At 30.9% G+C, this 27,451-nt stretch overlaps 3 protein-coding genes and 1 pseudogene across 11 annotated transcripts; 3 read left to right on the top strand and 1 right to left on the bottom strand.

The window, feature by feature from the left end:
* The first annotated feature begins 1,350 nt into the window (after positions 1-1,350).
* On the top strand, positions 1,351-2,316 carry LOC114395925 (putative protein TPRXL). The gene has a single exon (XM_028357795.1). It carries the CDS (start codon positions 1,540-1,542, stop codon positions 2,113-2,115), a length of 576 nt encoding a protein of 191 aa, XP_028213596.1. The 5' UTR covers positions 1,351-1,539; the 3' UTR covers positions 2,116-2,316.
* Positions 2,317-9,808: 7,492 nt separating this feature from the next.
* LOC114396190 (glutathione hydrolase 1-like) lies at positions 9,809-15,097 on the top strand. The gene is made up of 6 exons (XM_028358091.1): positions 9,809-10,361; positions 11,282-11,797; positions 11,913-12,148; positions 13,017-13,281; positions 13,837-13,974; positions 14,580-15,097. Exons 1-6 carry the CDS (start codon positions 9,888-9,890, stop codon positions 14,823-14,825), a joined length of 1,875 nt encoding a protein of 624 aa, XP_028213892.1. The 5' UTR covers positions 9,809-9,887; the 3' UTR covers positions 14,826-15,097.
* A 117-nt stretch (positions 15,098-15,214) lies between these two features.
* On the top strand, positions 15,215-19,425 carry LOC114396192 (annotated as a pseudogene).
* Positions 18,877-25,505, bottom strand: LOC114396191 (transcription factor TGA4-like). Of its 9 annotated transcripts, XR_003663244.1 has the most exons (10): positions 25,281-25,505; positions 24,286-24,479; positions 24,116-24,190; positions 23,361-23,420; positions 23,192-23,269; positions 23,013-23,091; positions 22,018-22,289; positions 21,299-21,526; positions 20,066-20,281; positions 18,877-19,319 (listed from the first exon to the last, which is right to left on the bottom strand). XR_003663244.1 is itself a non-coding variant. In XM_028358096.1 (9 exons), exons 2-9 carry the CDS (start codon positions 24,442-24,444, stop codon positions 20,129-20,131), a joined length of 1,104 nt encoding a protein of 367 aa, XP_028213897.1. In that variant the 5' UTR covers positions 24,445-24,479; positions 25,314-25,505; the 3' UTR covers positions 19,597-20,128. The 9 variants fall into 9 exon arrangements, 8 of the variants coding, with proteins under 8 accessions (XP_028213897.1, XP_028213893.1, XP_028213899.1 ...); XM_028358096.1 differs by lacking the exon at positions 18,877-19,319 and having other exon boundaries at positions 19,597-20,281; positions 25,314-25,505; XM_028358092.1 differs by lacking the exon at positions 18,877-19,319 and having other exon boundaries at positions 19,597-20,281; positions 25,281-25,504.
* Positions 25,506-27,451: the final 1,946 nt, after the last annotated feature.

Here is a 27,451-nt window from a genome sequence, read left to right as displayed (position 1 = left end):
ACTAAATAAATTCACGTACTAATTTGAAATCTACTTTTTTATTCTAAAAATATATTTGTTTACTGATAAAAATAAAAAAAATAAAGTGTCTTCTTATAGAAAAACATAACAAAAATCAAAATAATGATTCAATTCAAAATGAAAAATATCAAATTGGATAAGTTTGGATTTCATATATAATTGCACAATTTTCCATTATGATTTTTCAATAATATTTATATTTATTAATTTTTTACTTGATACTCTTATAACACTCATTACCGTATCTTTTTAAAAATTGAAATTTTTTTTGGTAGATTCCAAAGTCTATGAATGCCTAAAGAGGAAAAGAAAGGTTAAACATGATAGTAATTAATACGATATTTTTGACAAAGAATTTTTTATTATTGACAATTTTAGATGAGCAAAAAATAAGAATATTATCAATGATAAAATTCTTTTTTTCTATTTATTACTAATGTGTATCCAAGGTTTAAATACGAAACTCCTAATTAAGTTGAAAGTCTTGTATTAATTAATTTATGTATTTGATAGTCTCGAACTTTGGATAAAATGATATTATAGAGAGATAAAGAAAAATAATATCGTACTACTCCCTCATGTTTTAATTAGAAGAAAAAAGTAATTCTAAATAGGTGTGGTTTTATAAAATTAATATTGCATTAAATATTTTTTTCTAAAACTACTTTTAATCAATATTCTCTCCTTTCTTGAATATATGACTTTTAAGGTTTTTGTTATTAAAAAATGTAAAATTTTATAGAAAACAACATCATGTAACTTTTTAATATATCTTTTATTTTTTAATTAATGACTTATTTATTCTTGCTATATACTACTCTGACTTAAGTGTTTATTAAGGATAACTTTGGAAAAAAATATTTAATATAACATTGGTTTTATAAAATGACATATTTTGAAATAATTATTTTTTTCTCTAAAAAGTCGTATATTCTGAAACGGAGAAAGCAGTACTTAATGAAAATATTGTATATATAGGAATAGTAAAAAAAAGTCATTAATTACAACGATAAAATATATATTAAAAAGTTATCTAATATTTTGTTAAAAAATTTAATAAATAAATAAATTTTTTAATACATGTATTAAAACCTTAAATATCATATAATCCGAAACGGAGACGATAAATGTTAACAAAGCGTATAACATATATAGAGTGATTTCTGCAAAACTCTTTAAAATTTAACCAAGTGCTAACTACGATTATGAATAAAATAATCAGCCTATTAGGAATATGAACTATAGCTATGAAGGCATTATTTATTATGATGAGTAACGTGGACACTTGATGTTTATATTTCCCAAGTGTCGGGTACTGGAAATTAACCAAAGATAATATATATGCCGAGTCCCTATACAGAAACTGCTACAAAATACTACAGCTTGTCTTTGACTCTTCTTCCTCGGATCTTGAGGAGGAGCCATTTAGTTAGATCTGAGTTTAGGAAACCTAACACCCAGAAAACACAAAACTACTTCACACACTTGTGTTAATTTGAGTGTATATCCACCATCAAAATGCTGAGTGAAGGTTCCAACAACAATAATCACTCATCTAAAATGTCCTTCAGAATAACGAAGGACGATGGTTTCTTCTCTAGGCTAATGGCCAAGGAAGCCACCACCCCCAACTCTTCTTCAAGGATCTTCTATTACGGAGAAACTTCGGTTGCTGTTCCTTTCACATGGGAGGCACAACCTGGTACCCCAAAACACCCTTTGTCGGAGACATCTTTGCCTCCTCTTACACCCCCACCTTCCTATTTTTCAAACAAAAAGTCCCACAATGCCAAGAGTAGAAACTACTCCAAAGCCAGCAACATATTTTCAAGCATTTTGCCAAGGCGTGTAGGGTCAAGAAATTCTCATCCTGTGTCACCAGCATCGTCATCTTGGTCACTTTCTTCATCGTCTTCGTCTTCTTCTTCGTGGTCTTTGGCGCATTACAATAATAATTATTCATCGCCCTCGTTTTCCATGAGAGACAAAGGTCCAGCTCCTTCGAAACACAACAAATGTTCTAATGGATTTAGAGGCTGCTATCCCTTTGGCAACACGAGGAACGCAAATGTAAACCATGGTACTGTGGACTAGTTAATTTAATCTATTCTGCATGATTTCAATATTTTTGTAGAGATCTTCGAAAGTTTATATAGCCGCTAAGTGTATTTTGGGAGATGTTAGTGTTGGGCTTGGATGTGTCAAGCATATACATTCATGTCATTTCTCGTGATAACAATATGAATATGCTTCAAATTAATTCGAATTCCCCCTACTCCCCCTTTTTTTACCATATATACTCTCTGTAATTCATTCATGATTTTTTATGTTATATATAGTTCAATTTAAAACATTGATTTTATATTTAAAGTATTCCTTAATGTTATTTGAATTGCATTTTAATATTAATTCATATTCGTACTATTAACATTAATTGTAACAAAAAATACCATTAATATTAACTAACATATATATATATATATATATATATATATATATATATATATATATATATATATATATATACATGCTGATATTTAAGATTATATACATCTTATACACGAATTGGCCGGCTACATATTTATTAAAAAAGATCTTTCGATTCAAACTCTTGTTTCATAGAGATTGATAATTAATCTTAGAGTTATATATGCATTGTTTTGTGTTTAAAAATTTGATTGATTAATGATTTAATTAATTACAATTTCAATATAAATTTTTTTATTTAAATCGGTTATTTAATATATTTAATAACACTAAAATCTCTCCTCAACTTAAATATAATTTTAATATGATTTTAATGTTACAAAAATCTCTCTCCATATTTTTTTTGGCAACGTAACTATCTTAACCTGTGGAATAAAATTCAATGTATTTTCCACAAATTTTAGTCTTTTTTTAAGGTTTTATCTAATTGATGCCAAGTAAAAGTAAGATTAATTAACCTCATTTTTAATGACCAATAGAAACCATATACTTGTCGTATTCTAGATTCTACCATTAATGTAGAGATTATCACATTTAATGCATATCCTTAATTTCTCTGTTTCTTCTTCTTTCATAATCATTAATTTCTTAAAACTTTATAATTATACATACAATATATATCTTATATTTTCCTTTATCAGACACCCTTGTTATTTTTATTTCATTTATTTTACAACTTATAAATTTTATACTTTTTATTTATAACTTATTTAAAAGTTATACTTTTTATCTATAATTTTTAATTCATAATTATACACTTTATCTTCTCTAAAAAATTATACTCTTTATCTATAATTGTTAATAAATTTCTATTGGTCATTGAAATTTTGGGATTAATTAATCTCATTTCTATTTGGAATCAATTAGACAAATATTTTTTCCAATTGTCAAATTTCAGTCTTTTAAACGGACTATAATATTAAATTTCAGTTCAAAGTTTAAGTTTAATTACATTTAAAAGTACTGTATCTTTTGAAGGACGTGTTCTACAAATCAAAATCAAGACCCCGACTATCAATATGTATATAATTTTTACATTAATCGAATTGTTTGACGACGAATAATTTTCCTTCTTTTAATGTTGAAACATTACGCCTTTAATCATGTAAGAGACCATGTGCATATTTAAGTCCTTATGACAAAAACCTAGAAGTTACCCAATTAATAAATTAGTTTAAGTTTCTTTTCTTTTTTCACAGATTTAAGCTTTTGTTTATTTAGAAATGAATAGTTTCGTATTAAAAAAATATATAATTTTATTACTTAATTTTTTTGCATTTATCTTCTTTTCAAACATTATATATAAATACAGATTCTTTTACATCAAAAATATATAAATCTAAACATGAGAGGACGCGAGGAATCATTTTCTTATTTATTTTATTCCCATATAAAAGTATTGTGGGTTTGTTTATAAGTTTTTTTAAAAAGTACTAATTTTATGGTATATTAATTTTTAGAAAATTTATTATTTCTAAATTTAAAAAATTACATAGATATAATTCTTTACAAAATCATCCTGAATAACGACAATTATTGTTAACTAACAATATAACATAGGTTGTACTTTTATATTCTTTAAAGTAAATAACTATACAAAAACAAGTTGATAGTAGGAGTACAATTGGATTCAAATTTCTTAAATAAAATCTCGAATTCAAGCTTTGTATATAATGAAAAAATTGTATAGATATAATTCTTTACAAAATCATCCTGATCCTCGATAATTATTGTTAACTAACAATATAACATAGGTTGTACTTTTATATTCTTTAAAGTAAATAACTATACAAAAACAAGTTGATAGTAGGAGTAAAATTGGATTCAAATTTCTTAAATAAAATCTCGAATTCAAGCTTTGTATATAAAGAAAAAATTGCATAGATATAATTCTTTACAAAATCATCGTGATCCTCGATAATTATTGTTAACTAACAATATAACATAGGTTGTACTTTTATATTCTTTAAAGTAAATAATTATACAAAAACAAGTTGATAGTAGGAGTAAAATTGGATTCAAATTTCTTAAATAAAATCTTGTAAGTTTTGTATATAAAGAAAAATAATGAATATTTTTTATTTATAATATGATAACTCAAATAAATTAAATAAGTAGATTGAAATTGTGAAAATTTAAAATAAAAAATAAATATACGGAAAGTTGAATATTGAATTAAAATTATAATTTTTTAAAATAAGAATACCAAAATTACATATTAAGAATTACAAGAAGATCAAAATTATAATTATTTAGTTTTTAATTTAATTAATATCATCATAAATTTAAATTTTATTTTTAAAAAATAGTAAAGTGGAGATTTAGTGATAGTATTAATTTACTTGTCAACTCTATAAGTTAGACAGAAGTATGCTTTAATTAAACAAACAATTTTGGTCCGAAATCATCACTCCTTGATTGTGGTTTTGGATCCTTTTTATATTATAATATTATCTTCGCCTCAAGAAAAAAAATTACACTTAAATAAAATCGAATCACATGGAGCACAAGTTATTCGTAAATTAATATACTGACAAGGCATATGAAGGGAAGTTTCCTGTGTCACCACCAACGTGTACTTAGCCTCATTTTAGCATTTTTGTTTTGGAAAAAAGTTTAGCAATAGTAATAAAATATAAACTTAATTATTTTTTGAACTTTTAATTAGTAGTCTTTCAAATGACAATTTGTAATTTTTAATCTCTCGAATTAAAGAAATACTCTCTTTTTAGAATCTCTTTGATTTGCTAAAAGACACAAGATAGAACAACTATAACTACTCTATGTTTGTTTTGGAAAAAGATGGTGGAAGGGAGCTAAAAACAATTTTTGTTTTAATTTAAAAGACTAAAAATATATATATTTTTATTTGAAAGACTAAAAAACCAACCCCTAGTTGATATTAAAAACATAATTAAGCTTGAAATATACAATCAATTTAGGTACCGTCAATAATTTTGATAGAGTTGTTTCTAAAAAATGTATTCAAATCGTATTAAATCCTTCTGTCATCATGTCCAGCGGGTCTTCTTCCTCGGGTACTTGCTGATGCGCTTGGGGTAATGTATATGAGGAGTAGATAGATTTTGTCTTTCTGCTGTAATAAAAAAATGTATTAAACCATTAAATAATTAAATAAACTGAAAATCAATTAAATCATTAATTGAAACAAATGAAAATTAAAAAAATCATACCATTTTATTCAATTTGTACTTCTCATGTATAGAACTTTTTTTATGGAGTTAAATTAAAGTAAAATCATATGTAACATAATTTGGCCAATTTTTTTTTGATTTTATTTCTTCTATATTTGTTGTTGACTTGTAGTCATCCTTTTATCGTACAAGTCTGAGTTTTAGGCAACCAACAAACAAATCATTGTTATGTATTCATTGAATGCTCATGGTCTAGTGATACGGAGAAATAAGAAAATTTAGTTACAAGAGTATCTTTACCTCTTTTTTTTTTTTTTTTGAAGAACAAGAGTACCTTTACTATAACTTATTTAACTATGTTTTATTTTTAACAAACCATAGTTTAAATAGTAAAAAAAAAACTATAGTTTAAATAAGTCATATTGACATACACCATGTTTCAAAGTTTTTTTTTAAGATTATAAAATGAAAATATGAGTGATTAACGTACAAACTCAATTATAATAAAATTTGGTTTTTTTAGCACATTTTCATAATTATTTTGTTTTTTTTCAAATCAACCCACATTTGAATGAGACCAATTGAGATTTTTAACCACCCACTTTTCCAAAACTGGTCAACTCATCCATTTTGTTTTAAACGGGTCAGTGATAGGATTGAACAGTTTGGGCTAGCTTCTATGTGTATCCATATTGGGCTTTTATAGTACATCCAAGATAAGTAGATCATGATCAATCAACAGGTAACTTCACTTTAATGCGTCCAGATATTTGGAATTTGGACAATGACATTATGTGAATTGAGTACTGATATATTCTCTTAATAAAACTTTCTACTATTTTATAAAAATGTTAAATAAAAATAAATACGTTTAATGTCTTAAAAATATAAAACGCATTTAATATTTTTACAGAAAGAAATCAGACAAATTAGAAAAAAAAAATTATTCATGTAAATTTATCTGTTGTTTTCCCCAGGTAATCTGGGCTTAATTCGAGCTCAGGCCCAATCTTTGTATTCATACTAATTATCCGTAGACTCTTTTAAACCTGATTTCCGCTATTTAAAAAAAAATCAGATTTAAAAGTACACTAAAATTCTCAAGTCTCCGAGAAAAAAAACTAATAAGTTATTTGAATAATGTATTTAAAAAGTATTTGAAATTATATTAATTTCTTGAAATGCTTTAACTATTTAAAATAAAATATTTCAATTTTTACACTAAAAAGTCAAAAAGCAAGAATTTGAAATTCTTCTTACTTATTTTTTCTCCTTAGTCCTATCTCTATTTTCTCTCTATGCTCTTCCCATCTCTCTCCTTTCTCTCTTTCTTTTGTCGATTTCGTTGTCAAATAGTCTTTGGATAACAATACTGACATCGAAATTCTCTCTATCTAAACAGAATATTTAAAAAATCAAAGAGATTTAATTAAAGTTAATTTCAATTTAAAATATTTCAAGATTTTAAAATTTCTCATTTTTGAACACTACTATAATTAAAGCAGTACTGTGCATCATCTATTTCACGTGACATCTGACAACAGTGTAGTTTGTAAATTTTGTCATGCAATTTTGATTGTCCAATTTATAAAACAACTCACAACGTGAGCAAAAGGATTGTCTTTGAATCTTTGATCAGATCGGGGCCATCATCAATCACTGAACACTGATTTCTGCCATTACAACAATGGAAAAAGATGTCATTAAAAAATGAAAAAGAAAGAAAGAAAGAAAAATAAACAATAATTATATTTTGTTCTAATCCAGCGTTGCTTTTTGACTTTTTTCCTAGATGCTGTGTGCAACCACTTCCCAGGTCAACTTTTATTTTCAAAAGATTAATAGTTTGCTTGTAACAAAATGAAAAAAAAAAAAATTGTCAAAAGTTTGAGACTTGAGAGGGTTATAATTTGTCTTTTAAATAACTGTTTTATGCCTGAAAAAGTCTATTTAAGAAGAGTAAAGACTTAACAACATACAATCTGATCATAACTTGACGAACCCAAAGCCATTTGACCTAAACGAGTTCTAAAAATCGGGTTTAATGTATTTTTTAGAAGAAGAAAAAATTAAAACAGACACGTTGACTGCAGTTGCGTGTTGACCTTCAAGTATGTTTGCCATAATTTGACTTAAAGCAGCCACTCAAATGCTCTAGCAATTAATTTGTCCGCGTATGACTTGGTTTGCTATTTGAAAGATGAGTTATTCACAATCAAATATTATATAATTGAATAATATATGATGAATTGGATATTTGATAAAAATAATTTTTAGTTAAGTTTTATTTATCTTTTTATTGCTTATGTCCAACTGGCTGTCTTCTACCTCATAATATTGGTAAATTCCTTTTAACATTTGAAAGTAAAATATATATTTTGATTATAAAGCAACTAAAAAGTACATAATTATTTTATACTTATTATTAATTATCACAATAAAAATTAATATAATTATAATACGCTGGTGGTTTGGTTTGATTTTTTTTAACAAAATTTGAAAAGCGAATAAAACGGTAAAAAACATGCAATTTTCTAAATTTTTAATTTTTGTAATTTTCAATTTAAGCCATTTGCAATTTTTTTAGATTAATTTGACGATTTATAAATGATTTTGTTTAATTTTTGAACAACCTTGGGTGCCATGTAAAATGTTTAATTAAATAAGAAATTTATTGAGAACTGTCATCATTTGAATGGTTGAGGCTGAGTTCGGTCCTATAGCATCTCTCAAGCATTAACATGATTGGTGGAGTGGTCCTTAACTCTTCAGAATTCCCTCGTGCTACTTCAGCACTTTGTCTTTTGACGCTATTTATTCAGACGTTCCATATTTATTTTTTTCTCACTCAAACTTGATTATTAATTATTAATACAAATTTTAAATAGACAAAAATAATCGTAAACTTGTAGTTTCTAAAACCTTTATAGGTACGTGAGAGATTACTTACAATTACAAAGAATATTTTTTAAATTACAAAGAATCATATCACATGATTGGAGTATCTTTGTTTTAGCATTTTACTTTGCATATTTTAAGTGGATGGTATCATTATGCATCACTAATTTTTATCTTATATGATTTAAACAATTTTTTCTAATACAATATTTCTGAACGAATCTCATAAATAACCCTACATTCTTAAAATTTATGTAACATTAATTTTTTTAGTTTTTAAATATTAATTGGGTTAAAAAACTTAAGAACAAGATGCTTAAGTGCATGTTTGTTTCATCGTTAGAAGTTTGTTAGCGTTCATTCCGATGCATTATCAACGTATAAGCGCATGATCATTGAAAGTGTGGTAACGAACATTCCAATGCAAGTTCAACGTATAAGTTACAAAAGGAGATCTTTGGAAATGTAAGTTGGAGGCCAATTTATTAAGTAACTTAAACATGTCTTAAATAAACACTTACTTTTTAAGGGATGCTTAATAAGTGAGAGTGTTCCTGGTGTAACCCGTTCAATTGATTTGACCAGGCTTGAATTCATATTATATTTTGCATAGTCCTATACATTTTTATTTTAAAAAGTATATTTCTTAAATAATTTCTATTAATAATACATACTCTTAACTTAATAAATACTTTTTTTTTATCTCAAAGTGTTGTTTTAGATAACAACTAATAAAAAAATAAAAAAATAAAAAAATAGTAATTTAACAAAATTAGCCAATTAAATAAATGAAAGGAAATAATATTAGTATTACATTGAAAAATTAAAAAGAAATTTAATAGAGGTATTACTAGAAAAAATAATTAGTTCTACATTGAATAAATTAACATGACATTTATTTTGGGATAATTTTTTTAAAATACAACATTAATTTTGGGAGAGAAAAAGTAATATTTTTTCTAACATAATATTATGATATTTATGTTAATATTATTTATATTAAAATATGTTATAAAACATAACATAATTAGTATACTTTTTTAATACTACCATTTAATTATATGTAACATTAATATACATTATATCAATAAATCAGATTCACCTAATCTTATCTATTCTATATCTGTCGAGTCAAAATTGACCTTATTAAAATTTTAAACCGGATCAGAACACAGGCAAACCCTTCCACTTAAGGTACAAATACCCCTATTAATAGCAGGATCTTATAGACATCAGTGCTTAAAAAGCAAAAGTAACATAAGAACCGAGGTTGCCTTAGTCCTTTCCACTTTTGACACTGCCAAGTGCCATCCATTCTTTTGCTTTATGTTATTACAGCAAACTGAACTGAAGCAAGTTCCATCCATGTCTCGGCTTCAAAAGTCAACAGGTCAGCAGCAAATGTTTCATTCCCTACACCAAATTCTGTCCCCATACATGTCAAGTGTTGTTGTATCTGTGTTATTGTGGCATGTCATTGCTGTGCTTTTGGTTTCAAATTTGGCCTTTGCTTCAAGCCTTGAGGAAACAAATGGACACCCAAAACACAAAGGTGAGGTGATCTATGCCCACAATGGAGCTGTTGCCACTGATGACCGTAGATGCTCAAGGATTGGGAAGGATGTTCTTAGAGAAGGAGGGCATGCAGTGGATGCAGCAGTGGCTTCTTCCCTTTGTTTGGGGGTTGTGAGTCCTGCTTCAAGTGGCCTTGGTGGTGGAGCCTTTTTGCTTCTCAGGTTGAATAATGGGGTGGCAAAGGCTTTTGATATGAGAGAAACTGCTCCTGCTCTTGCCTCCAAGGTACCCTTTTAACTCTTTAACCATCTGAATCATTAATTCCTTTTCAATTATGGATTATTCCTCTGCTTACTGTAGTTTCAATTGATAAATTTGTTGTATGATCGAGACTCAAGTGAAAAAGAGAGAAAACCAAAAATAACTGAAAATTTTGCTCCTTGTTTATTTCATTTTCTTTCATCATCACATATCCTTGCATTGATATTTTCAACACAAAGACTAATGGTATCTTTAGACACTCAATGATTAAAGAAATAAAATAAAAAGTATATGATAAAAATACAAGGGCATGTTTATTTCTGTGTTTTCATTTTCTGCTTTCACTTTTAGTTTACAAAACTGATACATTGTTTTAAATTGGGTTCTTGTTTCAGAGATTTTTAAGGAAGGGAACCATGAAAACAACTTTTTTTCTTTTTTCTGTACAAACATTTGAAAACAGAAAATGGATTTAAAATAATGTTATAGTTTTATAAATTAAAAGTAAAAACATAAAATAAAACAGGAAATTAATGCAGAAGTAAATAAGTACTTGTTGTATTAAAAAGAAAATGTTTAACCAACATGGTTGGTAAATAACCATACCCCTTGATTATGTGGTTAGGAGTTTGATCCTACGATCTTTGTGTATGCTAGAACACATATTGGAAGATGTGAACCCCTTAAATCAATCTTTTTATCTCGAGGAATAGTTTCTGAGACTAATTTTATTAGGAAAGACAGTTTGTATTGCATTAGAAACATAAGTGTGATAAATGTTTTCTTTCTTAATAAAATCCTGTTACTTTTGGATGTTTAGAATCAGCACCCATGTTAACAAAACTAAATTTTAAACCATAAAAAGTATGTAGTACTTAATTTTTTTAAAGTAATTATAAACAATTGATAAGGTGTATTAAACATGATTTATCCATTTTTTTCAGGATATGTATGCTGGAAATACTACTTTGAAGGCCAAAGGTGGCCTATCTGTAGCAGTTCCTGGAGAACTTGCTGGCCTTCATGAGGCGTGGAAACAACATGGGAAGCTTCCATGGAAAAGACTTGTAAAGCCAGCTGAGATTCTAGCACGTAGAGGGTTTAAAGTATCACCATACCTCCACAAGCAGATGGAAGAAACAGAGTCAGATATATTGGAAGACAAGGGTCTTCGTAGCATATTTGCCCCAAATGGAAAACTCTTAAAGATAGGTGGCATTTGCTACAATAAGAAACTAGCCAAGACTCTCAGAACAATATCAGAGTCTGGTCCAAAAGCCTTTTATGAAGGATTGATTGGTCTTAATTTAGTTAAAGATGTCCAGAATGCTGGAGGGATATTGAGCATGAAAGACCTCAAAAGTTACACTGTTAAACAGAAGGAACCCATATCTAATGATGTTCTTGGTCTAAAGCTCCTTGGCATGCCTCCCCCTTCAGGTGGGCATCCAATGATGCTAGTAAGTCTATCTGATTCACTACCTTTGTGTTCTTGTTAATAATTTTTTTTCTTCTTTATATCTATCTTATAATTAGCAAATTAAGGGATTTAGCCAATGCTGTCTTTTGTTACAGCTGCTGAACATTCTAGATCAATATAAACTCCCTTCTGGCCTTTCTGGTGCCCTTGGTTTCCATCGAGAAATTGAAGCTTTGAAGCATGTATTTGCCGTGAGAATGAATCTTGGTGACCCTGATTTTGTAAATATAACTGGGGTTCTTTCTGATATGCTTTCTCATAGGTTTGCTAACGTGTTGAAAAATGACATAAATGATAATAAAACTTTTGGCCCCAGTCATTACGGCAGCAGGTAAGCTCCTAAGTTCTTTGAGTTTACACTAATTTTCACGTAGCTTCATGCCTGTGCAAGTTAATGAGGTTCTTTAGATTCCATGTTTGTCTTCTACCTCACACACTTGCAATATGCAGCTTTTGGTGTGAATGACAAGAATAAAATGCAGAAAATATTGACAATTAATGCATCATAACTTGCGCATCTCCATAAGCTAGAGTTGAAAGATATCAATTTCTTGACCAATTGGTTTCATGATATAGTCAACTTGAAACATAGAAAGATATATCTTGATTGAGGAAGTGTCTGCAACTTGTATATAAAGGTTGACTTTAGGTGTTCTAGGCATTTGGTCAACTTGATTATGCTGTACATGTCTATCTATCTATCTATCTATCTATCTATCTATCTATCTATCTATATATATATATATATATATATATATATATATATATATATTTGTCCTTAAATGTAGCCCTGATTTCAATTTAGCTAATATATATATATATATATTTGTCCTATATACATGCATTTGGCTAAACTAACAGAAACTGAGAGGTGATGCAGCTATGTACTGTTTACAACAGAATAACTATCTATTGTCTAGGCTTATTCAGTTAGACCTACCAATGTCATTTAACCGTCAAGTGAAGTAATGAATTCAATCTTCACAAACCAGCGTATAGTAGCAGCCTCACATTACATTCTGTGTTACTCTGTGTTAACATGACAACAGATGATAAGAAGGAAGTTTAAAATGATTGTATGTATGGGCGCTAAGTTGTATATATATATATATATAAAGATCTAAGTAAAAATAAGTTCTAAACTAAAATTAAGTTTGTGGCAATACAGAATTCTCAGTTGTGCTGAATTGTGTTTTCAGGTGGAATCAGATCCATGATCATGGTACAAGTCATTTAAGTATAATAGATCCTGAGAGAAATGCCATTTCCATGACTAGCACTGTGAATGCATATTTTGGTTCAAAGATCCTTTCACCAAGTACAGGAATAGTACTGAACAATGAAATGGATGATTTTTCCATGCCTAGAAATGTTACCAAGGATGTTCCACCACCAGCTCCTGCCAATTTCATCATGCCAGGAAAGCGGCCACTATCATCCATGTCACCCACTATTGCCCTTAAGGTAATCAATCCTTTATCAAGATTTGACTTTCTTAAATGTGGCTATCCTCTTCCACATTATCATCCATGTCACCCACTACTGCTCAAGTTGAGCTTCATCAAGAGATAGAGATATAAGAATTTTAATTTATTAAGAAAAGGTGAAATTAGTCAATTGGTCCCTGAACTATTTGAGAAATTTCAAGTAGGTCTTTAAACTAAAATTTATTAATTGGGTTCTTGATCATTTGATTTTTTAAGTGAGTCACTAGGGTTTTAAAACCGTCATAAATTATCATTTTCTGGCCATTTCAAGCTGCCATAAAATAATCCAAGGATCCAAATTTTAGTTTAGGGACTTAATTAAAAAACAAATAGTTTAGAGACCTACTTGAAAATGTTCAGATATTCTAGGGACCAACTGAGTAATTTAACCTTTATTAAATGACACAATCACTCTTGTCAAGCATACAAAAGAACAAATCTTGATTGCAATGGTTATGAAATCCTTTCACTATTATTAATTCAAGGTACTCATATTCTTTACTTGCAATGATTTCCTACCATGCCTATACAGGATGGGAAGCTAAAAGCTGTAGTAGGTGCAAGTGGAGGTGCTTTCATCATTGGTGGAACTGCAGAAGTTCTTTTGAATCACTTCGTTAAAGGAATGGATCCTTTTTCTTCTGTAACAGCTCCAAGGGTCTATCATCAGGTATTGTATTTAAATTTTTTGGGGGGTTGCTTGTTTTTTCTGCCTCTGATTGGTAAGCTCTGGTATGCACAAACTAATAAACAACTTAATTATGTGCTTATTGAACAAGTGTTTGCCATTTAAGTGATTATGTATAAGTTGTTTCTATAATTCAAGAGGAAATATGATTAAACTGTTTTCACAAGTTGTAAATTGTTTTCATAAATTATACTAGAGAACAAATTGAATTAAGCTAAAAACAACTTATAGACAAAATCATACGCTATTTTGATAAGTTTTCCCAAATACTTGCACAAATACTTATGTCACAAGATAAACTGTAATAAATACTTCCAAACACAGAGACAGTTATAGATATATAATGAATGACAGCATTAAAACCAAGGAAAAATGTTATAACTTATCAGAATTTAAAACTTCTAACTTGAATCCATATTTTTGTCCCCAGAAACTGTTTCTCCTGGTTCATTTTAAGTAATAAGAATTTTGTCTTTATGTTGCTACTGTTATTCTGATATTTTTCTCTTTTGTGATTGTGACTGCATACTTATCTCAACTTGTCCATCACTAATTAATTTAGAAACTCGCCATGTTGTTTTATGCAGCTACTACCTAACGTGGTTAATTATGAGAATTGGACCACTTTAGGTGAACACTTTGAACTTCCTGCTGATATCAGGGAAGCCCTTAAAAGTAAGGGTCATGTCCTAAAGGGCCTTGCCGGTGGGACTATTTGCCAATTTATTGTTCTAGACAATTCTGTGCCGTCCAGACAAAATAAAGGGATTGGAAATGGAAAGCTTGTGGCAGTGAGTGACCCAAGAAAGGGTGGTTTTCCTGCAGGCTTTTGAGATAATTCATTGATGTTGTGATATCTTCATCTCATCTATGCAAGTTTTCTCCTTTGCATGATTCTTATACTGCTTGCTGTATTTTATTAATGGGGATAAAAAATCTACACAATTTGGCTTCTGGTTATCTCAAGTATCTACAAGTACAACTACTACCCTGCTTGTTCTCGTCTATTCAAGTTTTCCTTTACATGATTCTCGTACTGCTAAATGCTAATTGTATTGAAATTAAATAATGGGAATGAAAAATCTACACAATTTTCTTCTGGTTATCTCAAGTCTCTACAACTACCCCTCTTGTTTTCATGTAGTTTTGCTGTACGTGCATAGCTTGCTTGATGTACACACTTTCCTATTCCAGTAGTTAATTCCATCACTTTGCTCTCTCTTCTTCCCTTGAAAGCTTCCTACACCAATCAAATTACATGAAAAATGATGAAGGTCTGAATTACTTTATACTGGAGTGGGTATTACACAAATAGAAGTAATAAATGATTAATTCCTATAAACTCAATCAAAATAAAAGAGGATTTATCTCTTGGTGACTCAATCGATGTACATTTATATGTCTGCCATGATCAGGACGATGGTTGTAGTTGGGCGATCAATTTCAATTGCACTTATACTCATTATATGATATATATGATCATATACTATCGTATTTAAGTTCTTTTCATTATAAAATGCGATGATGGACGGTGTAATTACACCAAGCAAACAAGTGGGGAATAAAAGGCAATAAAACCACATTATTCAGTCTACTTTTTTCTTTTTTGCTCTAGCTCAATCATGGAAAGCAATATATATCTAATAGATGACTTGAAAAATTAAACTTTATATTATCATTTATTACATTACTTGAATAAAATGAATTACCGCATAATATATTTTGAATGTTAGATAATCCAAATTAACAAGATTCCATGTCAATTATTCGTGAGACATGGCATGCAAAGCATTACAAAATGGATGATCGAGTTTGAGATAAAGGTATAGGTAGTGTTTAGTAAAAGGTGGTTTAGACATGGCGATGGTGAAGAGAAGCATTGGTGTTTGTAAGAGGCTTTTTGGTTCTTCTTCTTGTTTGAGCACTTCAACTGCAACAAGTGATCATGATATTGCTCGGAGGCTTCAGCTTCCACCATTTGATTACAAGCCACGACCATACAAAGGACCTTTGGCTGATGAAGTTTTTGCCAAACGGAAAAAGTTCCTTGGTCCTTCCTTGTTCCACTTCTATCAAAAACTTGTGAGTCTCCCAAATTAATCAATCTTTTATCAGTTACTATATTATGATAAGTTGCTAACCTTTTCTCTATGTTTTCTTAGTTTTATTTTCTCTGAAAATTGAGTCAAAGAAATGAAGTAAAAATAGTTACGTTATTTGAAAATGGGTCTCCACAAGAACTGTCATATGTTAATCCCATCATCGATACCGATAAGTAAGGAGGAGTTATAGCTCACATCTTCTTTAATATATTTTGTCTGACACTCCATTAAAATTTATTGAGAATTACAAAATTATAAATAAAATTTATTAAATATGAAAAGAGTGCCACATATTTTTGTAATTTTTAACAATTTTTTTTGTTTATATAGCTTAACATTGTAGAGGGCATGATGCAACATCTATTTGATGAGAATGGCAGGCGTTATCTTGATGCTTTTGCTGGAATAGTTACTATTTCTTGTGGACATTGCCATCCTGCAGTATTGAATGCTATAATGGAGCAAAGTAAACTCTTGCAGCATACAACAACCATATATCTACACCATGCAATAGCTGATTTTGCCGAGGCCTTGGCATCCAAAATGCCTGGAAACCTTAAGGTCAATTTTATCATCATAATTTGTGTTTCAGTTAGCATATCCAAACAAGGGAATGATCCTCCTACATTAATTTTTCACATGATCTAGTCCCATGAAAATTTTGTAATATTTTATATCTATTTCTCTTTACATAAATATTTACAAATTTTAATAAACCCTCTGCCAATTTAATGCTATGAAGAATGATAAATAATGTAAGAGAAATAGGTTAAACACTAACACTAAAAAATTTTACTTAGACATTCAATCATAATTCATCATATATGGTAAGTTTGTTGACTTTTAAAATAATTATTTTAGAATAATTCAAATAATCAATTTGTGATTATATGACAGTGTGTAAAACTGTGACATGCCAAATTTGAGATTGCTGAAAAGCAATGTTCAGTTTTATAGTGTGCTAGATTTCATTCATTCAATATGGAACATGGTGTTCAACTAAGCAATTTATATTACAGGTTGTTTATTTTTTAAATTCTGGTTCAGAGGCAAATGACTTGGCGATGCTGATGGCCCGTTTATACACTGGTAATATGGGTATGATTTCCTTAAGGAATGCATATCATGGAGAGAGTTCTAGTACAATTGGACGCACGGCTATGAACACGTAGAAATACCCAATACCAGAGGTTTTGTCCACACACACAAACACGTGCATATATGTATCCAAAAACATACACAAACATGTACTATATCATTGTAACATAATCCATGCTACTCTAGTTGTAACGATATCATTGTGAACGATGAATTAACTTTTTACTAAAGATAGGGAAGTGCTAATTGTATTTTTTTTTTACAACATTTAACTCTTTAAGGGAGAAGTTCATCATGTCATGAATCCTGATCCATACCGCGGAGTTTTTGGCTCAGATGCCAATAGGTACGCCAGAGAATTGCAAGATCATATTGACTATGGCCCTTCAGGAAGAGTTGCTGGATTTATGGCTGAAACTATTCAGGCATGCATAATCCATCCTTCATGTTTAATTTCTAAACTTCAGAGTGGTATTTAATATTTATAGCCACACCATAGTGTGGTTTTCCTTTGTACTTTTTCCTCATGTCATGGCTTCTTCTAGGGACAGGAGGAGCAGTTGAACTGGCACCCGGGTACCTTAAACTAGCCTATGACATTATACACAAAGCTGGAGGAGTCTGCATAGCTGATGAAGTGCAATGTGGGTTTGCGCGCACAGGAAGCCATTTTTGGGGATTTGAGACACAGGGTGTCATTCCTGATATAGTTACCATGGCAAAGGTCTAGACCCTCATCTCTTCTTTCTAAGTTTTAACTAGTTGCAGGATACAATGGCACCTTAATAATGCACTTGAAGTGCAGCATCAGTCTGTTGTGAGGTTCATTATTATTTATGCATATAGGAAGCATGTACGATGAGAGCATGTTCCCATTAGATGAACTAATTTGATGATACAATTATAAATATAGGTTTAAGTAAAGCAATCTTAAACATTATATAGTTGAATATTAAATGAATTCTTCTCACTTGTTGCACTCTCACTGTATAACTCTTAAGCATAACTTCAATGTTTATCCTTTTATCGGTTTTAGCTTCCTTTTTTTTGTTTGCCTTCCTTCACTATACTATGTATTTTGTTCTAGCATTACCTTCAGATAGGGCCAATTTTGTTGAAGTGCCTCTCATGTACCTTTTCTAGAATTCCATTGTATGATTTGTACCTCATGTTAACATGCATCAGGGTATTGGCAATGGTTTGCCATTAGCAGCTGTAGTTACAACTCCAGAAATAGCAAGCGTGATGGCCCAGAAGCTTCAATTTAATACTTTTGGAGAGAACCCTGTATGTTTTGCTGGGGGACTTGCTGTGCTCAGAGTTCTTGACAAGGAGAGGCGTCAATGTCATTGTGCTGATGTTGGTTCTCACTCGATTCAGCGTTTAAGATCTATGATGCAAGTACATGACAGTATGGTTATCTTGAATCTTATATCCCAGAAATATTCATGTTTTCATTTTGTGATATATTTTTATTTTACGATACATTTGCCTTTTCTTAGGTATCTATATGATGCTTCATTATAGAGAGCATACATTTGCCACAATTTGTTGATTATTTTTATATATTTGGCCAGTCATTGGAGATGTAAGAGGAAGAGGCTTAATGGTGGGGATAGAATTTGTCACCGATAGAAAATAGAAGCCACCTGCAAAAGCTGAAACAACAGCTTTGCATGAAAGATTCAGCGGTAAGAAATTTGGTTGAATAAAAAAAATTGCATATGAAGCTTTCTTTTCCAAAATTTCTACAAAACATGGTAACTGTTTACTCCTATAAATTTTAGAGCTCGGTATTCTAGTTGGGAAAGGAGGGCTGCATGGAAATGTTTTTAGGATCAAGCCACCAATGTGTTTCACCAAAGATGATGCAGGTATATAAATAATTCTGTCCTGGCTCTCTTCAACCAAGTTGTGGAGTTCAGATTCTTTGTTGAAGTTCACTGACTGGCTTCCTGATGTGCAGATTTTTTGTAGATGCTTTGGACTGTGCTATATCTAAGTTGTGAGATTCTGTCTGGAATCAAGATGATTATATATCCTGCTAGCTACAAGTGGATCATCAAACCAATTTGCTATAAGGAAACAAATCCTGATAGCTGCACATCCCATTGCATAGTGAAAATCCTGTAAACAATTGACAATATAAATTGAATGTGAATAAGTGGATTGGTGTGTATGTTTGGTTTACCAATATAAGTATATATATAGAAAAGCAAATGAAAACGTAAAACCTTCAGCACATTAATATTTTCTCACTCAGCATCTAGGACAGAATCTCAAGTATCCATCCAAGAAAAATGAAATTTATGATAAATATTGTTGAGCACTATCACTATCAGAACTTCGAGGAAAGAGACAAGTAACACCAACATATTGTGGCCATACACCATAAAGATCAGAGTAGAGAAGAAGAGTATCATATAAAATCATGTTGCAGTTGATTGAATAAAAGATACAATAAGACTACGAATGCTCTATTTATAGAGCTTATTAGAGTTAACAACTTTCTAACAAACTAATAACAACTTACAGATTTTTAACAAGCTACCCTTAGCAATCACAAAAAATAAATTATGTCCACTAAGAGAGTCTAGAGTCGATTCATTTTCAAAAACACACAACATAACATTATACGAATTCTACACAACCAACTTCCACACAGACTCATGGCAGATTCTAAATATTTCATTTTTGCAACAATCCGATATACACCATGCGTCTAAAATTAATTTATTTACAAACTCGTATGCATAAAATGAGCTAGCAGTCATATTTACAACTTCTCCATAACGCAAAACTGCAGGAAAAATGTGAGCAACCTGGACCTCACATGATACATGGTTTTGATGCTCTTGGCCAAAGAAACTGACCCATATTCATCATCACATCACGTTCATGTTATGAGTTTGCGCTCTTGTAACCTTGTTGTGAGACTAAGCAGGTTCACGAGGTCTATTAGACCACAGTGAGCTCAAAGCCCTCAGGCGTTGGAAATATTCCCCCAAAGCAAGCAAGCATCGAGCTGCCTGACGGATTGTAAGTATTCGAGACATTTGCTGCAAAGTTTCCTGCCGAAGATGATCAGCCTGTTTCACACAGAGCATGGTTAAATCTCTAATAGTCATTAGCCAAGCTATAACTTTTTGAAGTTGTAAATTTGTAGTGTATATAGCAGTTAATGATCTTCAAAAATGATTCTGTTAATGTATCATTCATTAACCATCACTGTACTTTATGACCTTAGCATTTACACGATATAGGCATCCTAAGTGAATCTACCTAAATGCTAAATGGGAAGTTGGTAACGCTAAATAAAAATCTGGCTAGCAAGCACTATCAGTGACCAAGATGAATGGGTAAAGGTTTTGAAGTGAACCACAAGTCACAGCTAATATAATAGATGAAATTAAATGCCTACGGCAATGACTTGCCCCCAAATCGTAAGAGGATGCTTAAAATAGATCATAAACCACTAATTATGTTTTAAAACTTTGAATTGATTGATTAAATTGTTGTTTTCCATTTCTACTGAGGATTCTTTAGAATGAAAAATATTTCAGTTTCAGTATCTGTGCTAAGAATTTAGGAATGGAATTTATTTTATGAAATATTTTTCATCTACTTCAAATCAAATTATGGGTTTTACACATCCAAAAAGTAAATTTAAAATCAATTGCACTACAAAACAATTTATAGAATGATGTATAAGAACTACTTTAGATATGAAAAATTTGTTGACTTACAAGATCAATAGCTTCAAATAACTTCAACAATACCCTTAACCCAAAAAACTATACATTTAAAATAACCAAACATCTGTTCCTATTTCATATGACATAGAATCATGATATTTAAAGCACACTAAACTGTTGCTTTTCTATTTTGAATCTATAGTGAGTAGAGACAGAGAGACAGACACACAAATAAGCACATGTGGATTAGAAAGTATATTTACCAGAACACATACATGATTTTTTTTCACAGAACATCTGGATAAAAATTGCAACTGGCAGGAGGAATCCATTGATTGATATGGCAAGTTGTGAAAAGGAATTTTTTACTAAATTGAGAACTAATGTCTATCAAGAAAACAGGATATCTACCTGGTTCACAAAGCTCACCAGAGCTTTCAACTTGTCCATTGCAGAAGTCATCTGTGGAATATATGTTCCTTCCATGAACTGCCCAGCTGCTACACTATCAGCAAGTGTTTGCCGGAGTTTGTCCATACCTTGTGAAAGGGCATCTTCTGCTTGTTGACATGATTGTCCAAGGTTATAGATATCCAAACGTTGTTGCTCCGTCAGGGGTTCAATCAGGGGGCCAAGAACCTGCACTTAAAATAAAGTTGTCAGCAAGCACCATACTACATTACAAGCGTACAGCATGCCATAGTTGAATATGGCAATAGAAATAATCTCAAATTAATCTAGTATCTCAATAAATCCCTTTTTTAAAATTTGAAATTCAGGTGTGAGGATGCAATTCTTTACCAAAGCAAGAAGTCAAGACTAAATCTAAAATATCACCTCTTGCTGGACCCAGCTCTCTGGGACTATCACTGACACTGAGTGATAGCCATTTTAAGTACAAAAAGCATTTGAGTAAATCTTGCATAATGTATTAAAACTGTAATAAATGAATGCAGTTTCAAATTTCCCCCATCTCTCTCTCTCAAGAAGACAGTAGAAGAAGTTATTGATTAAAATCCAATAATAATGAGAAAGTCCTCAAAGACAATGACTGAATTTAGATCTACACATTCTACATTTCTATGAATAACATTTTTAACTACTTTCGTTTATTAAATATGAGGCATCACCTTTAGAAGCTCAGAGGGGCGAAAGCCTCCAATCCATAGGAAAAATCTTTCAGCTGTTGTTTTCCACATGCCGGACATAACATAGAAGACATCTGCTTTTGCAGCAGCAGATTTCATGCGAAACATTTCGGCATAGTGGCTCATCATACCATCTACTAAAATCCTGAGCTCTACGTCACCAATATGAGCATTTAAAGCATTTCTCAGTTCTGTGATTTGTCTATTTTGCTCATTCACCCAATGTCCATACTCCATCTCAAAGGTTGTAATTCCTGCAAATATGGTATTATTATAATGCAAGAACAAATTGGAAAATAGAGTATAACACAAGAAGAAAAGATACTCATGGAAAACCAAGAACAATATTACATCAATCAAAACAAACTAACTTAAGCTTACATGGCACCATGAAAAATTCTAAACAATTCAATACTTGTGTTGCCAATAAGATTCCCAAAAGTTGTTTCTGGGGGCTAATATAAGACACTATCAAGATATGTTTATGGTACACAATATTTTCTCAACTTACCAACAGTTTAATTATGGTTTTGTACAACATCCAACAAAGAAAAGGAATAGCAATTTTAATGTATGAGACCTGATAATCTAGCTTGGCAGCGGGTATCATGAAAGATACATATAAATAATTCTCCAACTGGCATATATCAAGGCTTTAAACATTCTGCCGCTTTCTGGATATTTGGAAGAAAAATAATGGATTCTATTACAAAACTGATTATGATTTGAAACCAAAAGGTTGGCACAGGACTAGAGAAAATGTTTCTGAATATTTTGAGATGGCAGACACAAAGAAGACTTTAGTCTTCAGATGTCCAATAGTAAGAGATTTAAGCACATTTGGAAAAACTGATTTCACCACAGAAGAAAATTTTAAAAAACGAAAACATCAAGTTACCAAGACATGGAATAACAAGACACAAAAACTCCAAGTGCAATGCAAATATATAGCAGCAGTAGCATAATAACAAACCAACCTGAATTTACTGATCCAGCAAAACCCAGATGATTAGAATCCAACCCACCGCCTATATAAATTCCCTGCAGTTTTGTTGCCTTAAGATATTAAAGAGAGAGGGAAAGGAAGGAAGATGCTGATCAACATAATGTGATCCACAAGAGAAACTGCTAGTATATTAACTCATCTTCTCCATACCTGCTGTCTTGCACGTTCAAGCTCTTGCTCCAACTGCATCAACTTCAAACGACTTGATTCTAACTGCTGCACATAGGCCTGTAAGCCAATATCAGCAACCACATGAACATTAGTATATCTAAACACTAATTGCATGTCTGACAATGTATCAACGTATATTCATTCAAACCTTTTTCCTCAACCGACTCTTACGAGCAGCCTCTCGATTTTGTGCAAGACGTCTTTGTATCTGCATGTTTGACCATATTAGATCCCTAATTGTTTCCACCATATATAGGCATAAAAGAGAGTATGAATCCAAGCCATACATCCAAATTAAATACAGATTCCTCAAAGTCCAAAATGGCAGGACTAACATACTTGTCATTGTCACCCTAATTGTATACATAAAGCTCAAGATGGAGGGGAAAGAAAAGTGAAAAGGCTGTGATTTTCCATGCCAAAACATTCCAAATAATAACTCTGTCCATAATTCTAAATGGATTGATTACTTCGTTACATTATACAACAACACCCTACAGAATAAGACTTGAAGCTTCAAAATGACAACATATTTAATGAAAAAAAAAACATTTTGATGCCAGACAAATGCCCCAATGAAAGAAACAAGAAATTGTAATGCTCAAAATTATCTATATCTACATTTACAGGTAAGTTGAGCTGACAATTCAGTTGCAGGAAGCATTCAAGAGTTCCCAAGTATATATAGTTTTTTTTTTCTAATGGAAGTCAGGGAAAACCCACTGACAGAAAGTATTAGAAACCATGTGGGTATGAGACAAAATTTACATCCGCTCTCAGTGGTAAAGAAATATATGTTGTTGTAATTAACAAAACACTACCAAGAAATAAGCCTTCTTTCTTTTCTTTTGTTTGGGGAAGAGATAGAGCAAGAGGAAACGAGTTTGCATAACATGCTCTTACCTTATCAGTAGGTTTGTTAGCTTCTTGGTCATACTTATTAGGCTCTCCCAGTATACCATGAGAAGCATCCTCTGACTGGGTATTAAACAGCACAAACGAATTTGGTTAGTAGGCAGAATAGGCATTTTTATTTGCCAATGAAACAAAGCACGGATTTCATAGACTTGCACCTGACTATCAAACTTCATGTCTGTCTCATCAATTAGAGGCATGGCTGCACTTAAATTTCCATTACTTTTGAAGCCTTCTCCCCACATACTAATCTGGTGGATCGGATCGTACACACTCATCCTTCTTGAGGAAACAAACTGCGGGGATGCTGAATTCATGCTCTAAGAACTGATCAGTGCAGGCAAACTGCCGTCTGGCAAAACCCAAAAAAAGATGAATTAAAGCTCAATCAATCTTAAAATGCATTGAAGATTGCAAGCCAAACACATTCACTTCAAAAATTAATAACAGAAACAACTAAAGGGAAAAATAAGAGAGAGAAACTAAGAATAGAAGGGTGGCAGGAGCAAGAAGCAAAGACAGAAAAAGGTAACAGAGTAGATCAAGTAATTGCTACTGTTCCAACCTTCTTGGCACCAGAAGAAGTACTATGAGAGAGACGAAGAGTGAAATTCCTTAGTTAATATCTAACAATCCACGATAAACAAACAGAACCTAAATCTCAAGAAAAAAACCAGACATCACAAGCCAAAGAGAAGCACAAAATAAACGAATAATTCATTTAATTAAACCATGTTTTAGTTTCTTCCTCCACCCCGACCACGTTTGTATGACAACCGCCACAGACAACGCCTATGCAACAGAATCTATAGTACGATTTTCCCATTAATAGGGCAACAAAACCACCTCATCATTTTTCGCAAACATAGGAACACAAAACCAAATCCTAAATAGCACCCCCTTTTACCTTTTTTTGTTCCCTTTTTCCAAAGACAACAAAAGTTTTAAGTAACAACTGCCAGAAGAAAGTACCAGTAATCATAGTAGTTCAAAACAAAGATAAATAAAGGCATCTATCTATCTAAGTATCTATTGATGTCATAATATTTAGTTGGCAAAGTACAACCAAACTTTGATCTGTACCAATTTCCTCCCTTGACAGTTAATAGAATTATCCACAAAAACTGAAAAATAAAAAACTAAAAAGCCAAACCTTATGATAAAAAAAATAAAATAAAAAAACCACTTTGAGAAAACGTTATGTATGTTGTCTTATTATTTTCCCGCTCAAATCTTCATGCCAACATGGCTAGCTATCTATCAAACCGCAGAAGAACGCAAGACCCTTCCATTCCATCATTGTGTTGGTTCAGAAGACGACGCTTTCAAAGACTGCCTCTAACTTCAATTTTTATTATATAATAAAAAATGGAAACGTAGCCCACCATTTGTAAATGGGGTTACATTATTTATTTATGTATATACAAATACATAGAAATAAAAAAATAAAAACGTATTAGAATAGAGGAGACTTTTGTGTCTTGTTATTGGAGAGTGGAACTTGTTTTTTTGTTGTTAAATGCTTGGTCGTGTTGAGCTACAGAGAGTCAAATATATTTCACATACCAAGTGTCGCAGTCATCGTCATGTTTCCACTATGGCTAATGTGCGCACCAGGTAGACCACGACTCTGTCACTGTTCCCTTCACTGTCTCAACGCCACCGGAATATATCAACGCCGGCATTGTTACATTTTGTTTATTTGTAAGAATCAAATAGTACTAAAGATTTACCACACTCACACTCACCTCACATGTTGACAAGGCTACATTTATATCATATAGTATTATATATTATGTGTAATAATGTAGCATACCATCATTTAATATTTCATGGTCGTTTTTATTTATTTAATTATTTGTGGTAATCTATAGTTCTTAATTAGTTGTTAGTATAAGTTATTATTGGTGTCACCATCCACGAAATTACTTACAAATGATAACTTAAATAGAATGCGGGCACTAACACGGCACCACCAACAATATTAGAAAGTCAAGAAATTATGAGTTTTATATGATTAAGTGAGGGTGGTGTGGAGTGTTTAGAGTAGAAGGGGACGTCATACCTTCACACGAGATTGGACAAAACCTAATCATTTCAATATTTTTTTCGTGTCTTACATTATACACACAGCCTAACATTTGGCTGGTTTTATGCATTGCTTTTCATGCCATTTAAATTATTAGTTAACAAATTAATACGAACATTTGTACCTATGCATTCCCATCTTATTATTATTATTATTGAAATCGAATACTTGCGTTGATTGTTATGATCAGAATTGGCAGATCCTTACGTCTCTATGTTAGATTAGATGTTTGATAGGCTAAGGAATTGGAATATTAATGGAGACCTTCGAAATGCCGATTACTTCTATTGGGCTACTAGGCTAGTGATTCGATGCATCCCTCTCCACTTTAATAACCATTGACCTGACCTCCACGATAAATATACCAAATTCCAAAAGCATTTGTGCCTAATAAATCAAAGCATCTAAAGCACTAAGCAAGTATCTAACGAGATTAGTTAAATGGTGTGCACCCTAAGCATAATATTAAATGCGTATTGTTTTTTTACGTCAATGTTTATTGATATCTTACAACATTTATCATTCTTTCAGTAATTAAAATGTAGTAGAAAATGGTACTGCTTAATAATAATATGTCAAATCATTAGTAAGGCTAGCCATTTGTGTAATGTATCCATTCGAATATCCGCAATCAAGAAAAATATTTATCTAACTTCATATCTATGCGTAAAGCAATGTTAACTTTAGCATTCAGCCTTCCAAAACAAATCCATACTTATATTATACTCAAATGGGTATGTATCCAAACATATTATTAGTATTTTATTCATGTAATATATTTTCTTTTCGATGTGTCTTTTTTTTATAAATTATTAAAATAAAAATGTTTTTTACATTTAAATTATTTTTATGAACTGAAAAAAATTAAAAGTAAAATGTTTTATTTTATTTAAAAATATCTAAAATATTTTTAAACTAATTATAAATATAATAAATAGTTAATTCTATAATTATATTTATTATATGTGTATAGGGGCTAATATAGATGCTGGATGAGTGCTATACTACAGTTCCGTACCTATAACATTAAATAAAAAGCTTACGTATAAGTAATTATATTGCGTATCCATTACGCTCAAATCCAGTTATCATTCTAATACTAATTAAATTCGCATTAATTATTTAATACATTCTTTGCATGTAAGTATACAAATTTACAATTACTTTTTATACAATTAAGTTTATTATTGTATTTAAATATTTACATAAATTACATGCAATGTAATGAATTTATA

The sequence above is a fragment of the Glycine soja genome, chromosome 18 (genome assembly GCF_004193775.1).
Source record: "Glycine soja cultivar W05 chromosome 18, ASM419377v2, whole genome shotgun sequence".
NCBI classification, from domain to species: Eukaryota; Viridiplantae; Streptophyta; class Magnoliopsida; order Fabales; family Fabaceae; genus Glycine; species Glycine soja.
Note: the sequence above shows the minus strand (reverse complement) of the source record. Positions and strands in the feature narration are given on the sequence as shown.